Here is an 11131-nt window from a genome sequence, read left to right as displayed (position 1 = left end):
GTGACAACTGTGTGGGGACCCCAGACAAGAAGTCGGCCCCGCTAAGGCCTCGGACCTCAAAGCCCACCCGGTGGGGCCGACAGGACGGCCCCAGGAGGCAAGGGTGGCCGAGAGCCAGGAAGGCAGGCAGCTGCTGGCCCGCTGGCCCCTTCCTGGGGCACCGGCTGCCCCAGTCCTTCCAAATCCCAGACCCAGACACCGTAATTTTCCCCCCAAATGCAGCAAAAAGCCCCAGAGAGAGAGGAGCGAGAAGGGCTGTGAGGACTCACCTGAGGACACGGTGACCAGGGTCCCCTGGCCCCAGTATGCAAAGTTGTCACATTGCCAAGGGCGCCGTTAGGGGGTGTACAAAAACCTCACCCCTGCCCGGCTGCCCAGCCTTGGCGGATGCCCTCCGTCCTCAGGGCTGCACACCCCAGACACAGAGCCCCCTCTGCCAACCCTGTTCCCTACAGTGAGGACCTCACGGCCTCAGGAGCAGTCCACTGGGCTCCCCACACGGCCCTGCGGAGACCAGGGCGTCTCGGGAGACTTCTGCCCCAGGGCTGGGACGGACGGGGCAGACGGAAGGCCCTCTTACCTGAGGAGACGGTGACCAGGGTGCCCTGGCCCCAAACATCGAAGTAGCCATAGCCACGCTGATGCAGCCGCCCAGCCCCCGCACACCGAAAACCCAGCCCCACACTTCTGCTTCCCGGCCAACGCCTGTGCCGGGGCTTCTGTCTGCCTGGCCCTCGGCTCCCTTGCCACCAGGGGCTCCGCTGCTGAGTCTAGTCCCCACGGGGCCCGGAACCCAGAGGGACCCTGCCGCCCTGCCCCCGGCTCCAGTGATCCAAATCCCAGTAGCACATCCTCTGCCCATCTACGTCTCCCATACAAAAACCCACCTGACCTCCCACCCCGAGTCGAGACACAGAGCAGGCTTGCCCTGGCTCAGCGTGGGAGAGCAGACTCACCTGAGGAGACCGTGACCAGTGCACCCTGGCCCCAGGTGTCGAAGTGAGCATACGCACAGTGCACTGTCCCAGTGCTGAGGCCTGCAGAAGCCCCCACCAGCCAGGGTCCCCAGGGAGCCCCAGGGGCCGGAAAGTCTGCTTCCTGCTGGAAGAAACGGCCCACCCTGTGCCCCCACACATTCCCTCCTGCACTCAATGCACTGGCCTGGCATTTGATGTCCTTCCTGACACCCGACTCACGTGGGGCCTGAGGTCACTTTCTCCCCGAACAGCCTTGCGATGGCCCTCACTGCTCGTGGCCCAGGGTTGCACGCCCCGCCTGACCAAGCGGGACCAAGCTCCCACCCCCACCCCCAGTATCCAGGCCGCTGCCCACACCACCCCTCCCCCAGCCCATCAGTCACCCAGGCCGTCCCCCTGGCTGTGTCATGTCCACTTGAAAGTCCCCTCGCCTTCTGGGGGGGCTAAGCACCCCTCCTCCAGCTTTCTCGGGTTCCCCCCGCCCCTGCGGGTCTGTGGGGAGCCAGGAGGGTGAGCACCCATCAGCCCCTGGAGTGCTCCCACACGGGGTTTCTGTAGGGTTGTGAATCACTGTGGCCCCAGGTAGCGCTGTGGTTCCTGGCTCAGCCAAATCCCCAAAGGCCCTAAGGCAGGCGCAAGGGAAGATGGGGCCACAGACCTCCATCCTCCAGCCATTCTTGACTCAGCAGCAATTTGCCACCACTAGCAATCATCACAATATTGAAGGCCTTCCTGTGTCCGTTTTCCTTTTATTTTTCAGAAATAACAGTAGACTCAGGGCTGTGCCCACAGGCCTCCTGCATCTGAGCCGTGTGGTCCGAAAAGGCCGGCGGCTGCTGCCAGCAGGGCCGCACCCAGGTCCATGGCCTACCTGGAGGGGGCATGACTCCCGCCAGCCGGGCCCCAGGGGGCCTGCCTGAGGCTCAGCTGTTGAGGCTGCCTTCCCCCTGGCCAGGTCTGTGGACCCAGAAGCAGCTACCCTGTGAACTCTGCCTGTTCACTGTCCCTCATGAACAGGCTCCTGGGGGCCAGGGCTGTGCTTGTCTGCCGGGACTGCGGGTCCTGGAGGAGGGTTTCCAGCTCCGCATGCCCCTGGCTGTGGGGCGGGTGCAGGGGCTCGATGCTCCACGGGGGTGGCCCTCCCACCTCTACAGGCCGCTCTCCCCTGACCCCACGCATCAGACCTGGGGCTGGGCGCTGGGACCTGCAGGTTCACCAGGTGTGGCATTCAGGGAGGCGGAGACCCACACGGGCTCCCACGGGCCGGCCTGAGTGCGGCCGGTGAGCTCATGCAGGGGAAACAGCTAGGGGCATGGACACAGCCGGGGACGGGGATGGAGTGATGATGTCCCGGGGCTTGCTGGCAGGTTAGAAGTCTGTGTGTGTGTGACTGCAGGCTGAGGGACAGCCGAGGCCAAGACCGCACACTGGCCGTGGGTCTGGAGAGCAGGGCACGTTGCTTGGTGTAGCTGGATTCAAATGTGGCCTATGTGCCCCTCGAAGAGGTGGAAAGATGTGTGGGCCTGGTTTAGAGTCTCTTTCTGGAAAGTTCTGTCTAGTACGGTGTGGAGGATGGATCTAGGCCAGCCTGGGGGCACAAGGAGCGGGAAGCCTGGGTGCTGAGAGAGGGTCAGGGAGCCCTCGGGGTGACAGGTAGGTCATGGGGGCTCCTGTGGGAGGGGGTGGGCGCAGGGAGAGCAGGGGAGTGTCTGAGGTGGGGCTCCAGGTTCCTAGCCTGGTCTTGGGGAAATGGAGGGAAGTTGGGGAATGTGGTGTAGGTGCAGCTGGTGATGTCGGCCTCCAGCAGGCTGACACAAGGTGCCGGGGAGACCCCGCCGTGATGGTGGGGCACAGGGCCTCTGCAGACATGGTGGACATCAGCCCACGGGGGGATGAGGCAGAGGAGCACTGTGGGGGTGCCCTGTGTAAGGGCAGACCAGCGCAACGGCCCCAAGTGACCTGCGAAGGATGCAGGTGAGGGAGAAGAGGCAGGAGTGAGGTGGGGAGAGTGGAGGAGAGCAGTGGTCTGTCCCTGGGGGGAGGTAGTCCTGGGCCTGTGTGAGAACCGGCTGGCCCTGAGGACCTGGGGTTGGGGGCAGGGCAGGTTGAGGAGTGGGTCACGGCCTGTGGTCCCCCCGCACCCCCATGCCCAGGCCTCCCGAGCCCGCCCTCCCTCCAGGGCTCATAGGGGTGGCTCCTGGCTCGCAGGCAGGGCTTCCTCCAGCTCGCTGGGGTCTCAACCCTGGACCTGCCGTCTCCTCTGAGGGAACCAGGGGTGGGGTCTGCTCTGGCCCTTCAGGAGGCACCTGCCCTGGCTCTCTAGGCCCTTCAGTTCCTGGCTGGGGGAGGGATGGTGCCCTCCATGCCCTGACTACCCTTGCCTCCAGCTCCCAGCCCCAGTCCCTAGCCCTGCCTCCTCACCATGGCTGAGAACCAGTCAGCTGCAGGCACCGTCTGGCTGCACAGGATCCGGTGCAGCTCTTGCAGACCAGCGGGTCCTATCGGGCCCCTGTGGAGGATGGGACCTAAGCTTGGCAAAGCTCTTGAGCCTTCCATGGAGAACTCTGACCTGCCATCCTTGGCTCTTCCTGGCACAGCCATGTGGAGTTTGGGTCAGGGCAGCTGTGCTGGCTCCAGAGCCTGCAAACCATATGTCTGGCTGTGCTCAAGCCCCAGCTGGGCTCTTTCTGCAGCATCCCACGACCTGGTTCTGGGAGCCTGCCACTGCCCTCCAGGGAAAAGACATGGGGGTTACAGGTGTGTGCCCCAGCGAGTGCAGGATCACTGTAATGGGGTGGTCAGGACTGGGCTCACTGGTGGGCCTTCCAGTCACTGCCCACAGCTGCAGGCTCCTGGGGCCCTACCCCTTCCAGAACGGTAACTGGGAAGGTGTCTCCTGGCTTACTTAGCTGACCTGAGCAAGACTCGGAGTCAAGCTGGAGGCTGAACCCCTGCAGCAGGTGGGGAGGGCACCCTGTCAGTCAGGACATGTCCATGCAATTGCTTCTGAAAATGGCTGGTGAGCTAGGAGCGGCTAGCATGGGGCCTTGATGTCCTTCCAGGCCTGTGGTGCTGCCGTGCCTCGGTGAGCTAATCATACTCCAGGGTCGTGTTCCCCTAGAATCGGGCACGGTGGTAGACCAGATGGCCAGAATGCAGACACGCTCTGGCAAGTACTGAGAGCATTCCTTACACTCCTGGGGAGAAGATTCATATTTGAGATTTGACCTCTGATGGCCTCTGCCATTGGGGAGCTGGTTCCTGAGCACACTACTCCAGAAGGAAGGTCTTCATGGGCAAAAACACAAGAGGAAATTCTTCTTGCTTCATCTCTCAGGCCAGAACCTGTAAAGAGCTTCTGTTGCCAACAAACCAGCAGTTGTGAGAAGCCACCAAAGGGAATAGAGAGGAATAAGAAACAGAATTTCCCTCCTCTGAGACTCTGAGACATGACCAAAAAGGAGTAAGAACCAGAAAAAAAGGCAGGAGCTTACAAACAAATATGAAAAAACAATGGGAGGGGGCACCAAGTCCTGCTATGGAAAGAACAGAAGACACCAGTGGCTCCCGGCAGGGTCCCCACCTCATCCCTGCAGCCCAGAGAGGTGGTGGTGGGGTTAACAAAGCCCCGAGAAGGCAGCTCATATGTTCCCCACGTTTCTGAGAGGGGACTGGCTGGGGTGGTCATCATGGTCTACGGGACAGAGCACCTTCAATGCACACGACAAAGGGTTGACGAGGGGGTAGCCAGGGCAGACGTTGGTCTCCTCACTGAATGAGGAGTCAGGACGGGAGCTTGCCCAGCTGCTGAGGGTATGGGGTGTTGGGCAGGTGTCTCTGTGAAGGCCGTGCCTCCCTGGCAGGAGTGGAGCTGCTGCGGTCACTGGTACCTGAAGCAGGAGGAATGGGCAGGAGCTAAGGTACTCTCATTGCCAATCTGGCTTTTTGTACAAGAAGGGAAGCCCCAGCTTCTTTTGCACCTCCTTGTCCAGAGTGAGTCTTGTGTCCATCTCGGGCCTCCCTGATGCTTTCATCCCCTGGACCTGGGAATGCCCTCCTTTTGCCAGGGTCTAAGGAGCACACGCAGCTGGACAGACGCCTCATGTCAACCTGCTCTCTGGCTGGCACGGAACGGCTGCTTTTGAGAGCTGCCGTGGGGAAGGGGTTGGTGGCCACGATGGGTCTTCCATGTTGGAAGCAGTAGGTCCAGGGCTCAGGTCCTGAGGGCAGCACTCCCCAGTCCCCAAGAGTGGGACATGCCCGTGCCGACAGGCCAGTCCCTCCAATGACCTGGACATGTACAAAGTCTCAGAGATCATGACATCCCCCTTCACCCCTTCTTTACCTTAAGGTTAGAGTAAATTGGGTCAAGCTCAATACTCAGCCAACAGTACCCAGAAGGGTGTCCACAGCCCAAGGTCACCCTTACCATCCCCCTTGTTATTGTTGGCATGCTCTTGGGCATTGCTAGCCATATGCACTTTTGAGGCACATTCAAGCTTTTCTCTTGAGGGCTGTCCTGACTTAGACTGGGAGGCTCTTACCCCTTCCTCATTGTTCCCACAGACTCCTGTCATCATAGGTTCCCAGCTAGCAGTGAGTGGGAGGGGAAGAGCAAAGTGCCTTCGGAATTCTTGGGAGCCTCCCAATGGCCATTGGTCAAGGCTGGGCACCCAAATTGTGTTAAAGAAAGTGGATGTTCTGTGGAAAAAGTGTCCAAATGGACAGAACAGGGCAACGGGACTCCCTCAGCTTTTGGAATATGAAGGTGCTGAGGTGCCGCCACCATGGCCACTGACCCAGTTAGCTCATGCATGGTGAGTTGCTTTTCTGCTGGTGGCTCTGTGTCTGCTAAGAGCCAGCTCCCTGGGGCCCCTGCAGTGGGTAGACCAGCTGCTCTTCTTAGAATAGGGAAGGGGTAGGGGCTTCGGTGTGTGCAGATGTGCAGCTTAGTCCTGCTCCACGTTTACCATGATTTCCCTCGGAAAAGTCTCTTGAATGCTCTAAGCTTCACAATCCCTCATCTGCAGGGACACAGGAACTACATCTTGCTCATGAGAGTCTTGCAGGTTTAAGAGGTAGTGGTGCACAAGAGACGTTCAATGACAGGGAGCATGTGTGGAGAAGAGGCAAGGAGTGATCTGCCATGACATGGAGGCTGAAATCTTCAAGAATTTTTTAAAAAATAGTCATTTAATTTTATTTCATCAGGACAAGTGCACTCCTTAATCCCTAGCCACCGTGCCCCACCCATCTCTCTTCTAGTAAACCATCAGTGGGTTCTCTACAGTTGAGATTCTGTTTCTGGGTTTGTCTTTCTTTCTCTTTCACCTTTGCTCCTCTGTTTTGTTTCCTAAATTCCACACACGAGTGAAATCATATGGTGTATGTCTCTCTGACTGACTTATTTCACTTGGCGTTGTTCTCTGTAGCTCTGTCCATGTTACTGCAAATGACAAGATTTCATTCTTTTTTTTTGACTGAATAATATTCTGTTGCATTTATATGATACATCTTTATCCATTCATCCATCCATGAACACTTGGGCTATTTCCATAATTTGGCTATAGTATGCTATAATTATTGGAGTGCATGTATCCCTTTGAATTTGTGTTCTTGTATTTGTGTAAATACCTAGTAGTGCACTTGCTGGATTGTAGGGAATCTCTATTTTTAACTTTTTGAGGAACCTCCATACTGTTGTCCTGAGTGGCTGCACCGGTTTCCATCCCCACCAATAGGGTAAGAGGGTTCACCTTTCTCTGTATCCTCATGAGCTCTGGTTGTTTCTTGTTTTGTTGATTTTAGCCATTCTGATTGTTCTGAGGTAGTATCCTATTGTGGTTTTGATTTTCACCCTGATGATGAGTGATGCTGAGCATCTCATGTGTCTATTAGCAGGTTGTATGTCTTTGTAGAAATGGCTGTTAATGTCTTCTGCCCATTTTAAAATTGGATTATTTGGTTTTTGGGCATTGAGTTTGACAAGTTCTTTATAGATGTGTTGTTTGCAAATATCTTCTCCCATTCTACAGGCTGACTTTTAGTTTGGTTGACTGTTTCCTTTGCTGTGCAGAAGATTTTTACCTTGATGAAGTTGCAATAGTTCATTTTTGCTTTTGTTTTCCTTCTCTTTGGAGATGTGTCTAGTAAGAAGTTGCTGTGGTCGATGTCAAAGAGGTTGAGGCCTGTGTTCTCCTCTAGGATTTTGATGGATTCTTGTCTCACATTGAGGTATTTCAACCGTTTTGAATTTATTTTGGCATAAGAGAATGGTCTGGTTTCATTCTTCTGTGTGTGGCTGTCCAATTTGCCCAGCACCATTTATTGAAGGGACTCTTCTCTCCTGCTTTGTCAAACATTAGTTGACCATAGAGTTGAGGATCCACTTCTGGGGTCTCTATTCTGTTCCATCGATCTATGTGTCTGTAGTCGTGCCAATACCATGCTGTCTTGATGATCACAGCTTTGTAATATGGCTTGAAGTCAGGCAATGTGATGCCCCCAGCTTTGGTTTTCTTTTTCAAGGTTGCTTTGGCTATTCAGGGTCTTTTGTGGCCCCATACAAATTTTAGGATTGTTTGTTCTAGCTCTATGAAAAAATGCTGGTGGTATTTTGATAGGGATTGCATTAAATGTGTAGATTGCTTTGGGTAGTATAGACATTTTAACAATGTTCTGCCGATCCATGAGCATGGAATATTTTTCCACTTCTTTCTGTCCTCTTCAATTTCTTTCATAAGTGTTTTATAGTTCTTACAGTACAAGATCTTGTACCTCTTTGATAAGTTTATTCCTAGGTATCCTATTGTTTTTGGTGCAATTGCAAATGGGATTGATTCCTTGATTTCTTTTTCTGTTGCTTCCAGATTGGTGTATAGAAATGCAATAGATTTCTGCACATTGATTTTATATCCTGCAATTTTGCTGAATTTATGTATTAGTACAAACAATTTTTTGGTGGAATCTTTCAGGTTTTCTGTACATAGTATCATGTCATCTATAAACAGTGAAAATTTGACTTTTTTTTTTTGCTTATTTGGGCGCCTTTTGTTTCTTTTTGTTGCCTGATTGCTGAGGCTAAGACTTCCAGTCCTATGTTAAATAGTAATGGTGAGAGTGGACATCCTTGTCCTATTACTGATGGTAGGGGAACGCCTCTGTTTTTCTCCATTGAGGAAAGATATTAGCTGTGGGTATTTTGTATATGGCCTTAATGATGTGGAGTATGTTCCATCTATTCCTGCTTTGTGGAGGTTTTTTTTTTAATCAAGAAAGGATGCTGTATTTTGTCAAATGCTTTTTCTGCATGTATTGAGAGGATCATATTGTTCTTATCTTTTACTAATGTGCTTTACACATTGATTGATTTATGAATATTGAACCCCTGCAACCCAGAAATGAGTCCCACTTGAAGGTGGTGAATAATTCTTTCAATGTTCTGTTGAATTAAATTTGCTATATTTTATTGAGAATTTTTAAAATATTTTATTTATTTTAGAGAGAGAAACAGTGTGCACATGAGTGGGGGGAGGGGTAGAGGGAGAGGAAGAGAGAAAATCCACAAGTAGACTCCCCACTGAGTGCAGAGCTGGATGGAGGGCTCAATCTCAAAACCCCGAGATCATGAGTTGAACTGAAATCAAGAGTCAGATATTCAACCAATTGAGCCACCCAGCCACCTCTATTTTATTGAGAATTTTGCATCGGTGTTCATCAGGGATGTTGGTCTGTAATTCTCCTTTTTGGTGGAGTCTTTGTCTGGTTTTGGGATCAAGGTAATGCTGGCCTCATAGAATGAGTTTGGAAGTTTTCCATTTCTCTCTCTCTCCCTTCCTTCCTTCCTCTCTTTCTTCTTCTTCTTTCTTTCTTTTTTTCCAGAAGAATAGGTATTAATTCTTCTTTATATGTTTGGTAGAATTCTGCTGGGAGGCCTCTGGTCCTGGATTCCTGTTTTTGGGAGATTTTTGATAACTGCTTCAAATTCTTTGCTGGTTATGGGTCTGTTCAGGTTTTCTATTTCTTTGTGTTTCAGTTTTGGTAGTTTACAAGTTTCTAGGAATGCATCCATTTCTTCCAGATTGCCTAATATTTTGGCATATAGTTACACAAAATATTCTCTTATAGCTGTATTTCTTTGGTGTTGGTTGTGATCTCTCCTCTTTCATTCATTATTTTATTTAATTGGATCCTTTCTCTTTTTGATAGGTCTAGCTAAGGGTTTATCAAACTTATTAATTCTTTCAAAGAACTAGCTCCAGGTTTTGTTGATATGTTCTATGCTTTTTTAAAATTTCTATTTCATTGATTTCTGCTCTAATCTTATTAATTCTCTTCTCCTGCTTGCTTTAGGCTTTATTTGCTGTTCTTTCTCCAGCTCTTTTGGGTGCAAGGTTAGCTTGTGTATTTGAGACTTTTCTTGTTTCTTGAGAAAGGCTTGTATTGCTATATAGTTCCCTCTTAGGACCACCTTTGCTGCATCCCAAAGGTTGAGAATAGCTGTGTTTTCATTTTCATTTGTTTCCATGAATTTCTATTTATTTATTTATTTTAATTTAGTTTTTAAAGCTATTAATTATTTATTTGACAGAGACAGACACAGCGAGAGAGGGATCACAAGCAGGGGAAGTGGGAGAGGGAGAAGCAGGCTTTCTGCTGAGCAGGGAGGCCAATGCGGGGCTCGATCCCAGGACCCCGAGATCATGACCTGAGACGAAGGCAGACATCTAATGACAGAGCCACCCAGGCACCCCTGTTTCCACAAATTTTTTAAATTCTTCGGGGAGTGGAGCAAGATGGCGGAGGAGTAGGAGACCTGAATTTCGTCTGGTCTCAGGAATTCAGCTGGATAGGGATCAAACCATTCTTTTTTTTTTTTTTTTTAGTTTTTTATTGTTATGTTAATCCCCATACATTACATCATTAGTTTTTGATGTAGTGTTCCATGATTCATTGTTTGTGCGTAATACCCAGTGCTCCATGCAGAACGTGCCCTCTTTAATACCCATCACCAGGGAAACATATCCACCCACACCCCTCCCCTCTAGAACCCTCAGTTTGTTTTCCAGAGTCCATCAGCTCTCATGGTTCGTCTCCCCTTCTGACTTACTCCCCTTCATTCTTCCCCTCCTGCTATCTTCTTCTTTTTTTCTTAACATATATTGCATTATTTGTTTCAGAGGTACAGATCTGTGATTTAACAGTCTTGCACAATTCACAGTGCTCACCATAGCTCATACACTCCCCAAAGACTATCACCCAGGCACCCAATCCCTCTCACCCCCCACCAATCCAGCAACCTTCAGTTTGTTACCTGAGATTAAGAATTCCTCATATCAGTGAGGTCATATGATACATGTCTTTCTCTGATTGACTTATTTCACTCAGCATAACACCCTCCAGTTCCATCCACGTCGTTGCAAATGGCAAGAACTCATTCTTTTGATGGCTGCATAATATTCCATTGTGTATATATACCACCTCTTCTTTATCCATTCATCTGTCGATGGACATCTTGGCTCTTTCCACAGTTTGGCTATTGTGGACATGGCTGCTATAAACATTGGGGTGCACATACACCTTTGGATCCCTACATTTGTATCTTTGGGGTAAATACCCAGTGGTGCAATTGCTGGATCATATGGTAGCTCTATTTTCAACTGTTTGAGGAACCTCCATACTGCTTTCCAGAGTGGGTGCACCAGCTTGCATTCCCACCAACAGTGTAGGAGGGTTCCCCTTTCTCCGCATCCCTGCCATAATCTATCATTTCCTGACTTGTTAATTTTAGCCATTCTGACGGGTGTGAGGTGGTATCTCATTGAGGTTTTGATTTGGATTTCCCTGATGCCGAGCGATGTTGAGCACTTTTTCATGTGTCTGTTGGCCATTTGGATGTGTTCTTTGGAAAAATGTCTGTTCATGTCTTCTGCCCATTTCTTGATTGGATTATTTGCTCTTTGGGTGTTGAGTTTGATAAGTTCTTTATACATTTTGGATCCTAGCCCTTTATCTGATATGTCATTTGCAAATATTTTCTTTCATTCTGTCGGTTGTCTTTTGGTTTTGTGGACTGTTTCTTTAGCTGTGCAAAAGCTTTTTATCTTGATGAAATCCCAATAGTTCTCTTTTGCCCTTGCTTCCCTTGCCTTTGG

The 11131-nt window shown here is 50.8% G+C and overlaps 2 gene segments (V, D, J or C); both read right to left on the bottom strand.

Moving 5' to 3' along the window:
- Positions 1 to 11131, bottom strand: part of LOC113936889 — a 232241-nt gene that overhangs the window by 65614 nt on the left and 155496 nt on the right. The window contains 1 exon segment of the C gene segment in view: positions 581 to 633. Coding sequence covers positions 581 to 633 — 53 coding nt within the window.
- LOC113938949 overlaps positions 1 to 11131 on the bottom strand; it is a 155114-nt gene that overhangs the window by 8884 nt on the left and 135099 nt on the right. The window contains 1 exon segment of the C gene segment in view: positions 270 to 315. Within this exon segment, the coding sequence occupies positions 270 to 315 (46 nt within the window).

Source organism: Zalophus californianus, chromosome 6, assembly GCF_009762305.2.
Source record: "Zalophus californianus isolate mZalCal1 chromosome 6, mZalCal1.pri.v2, whole genome shotgun sequence".
Lineage (NCBI taxonomy): Eukaryota > Metazoa > Chordata > Mammalia > Carnivora > Otariidae > Zalophus > Zalophus californianus.
The sequence above is the reverse complement of the archived record's forward strand: the minus strand, read 5'-3'. Positions and strand labels throughout refer to the sequence as shown.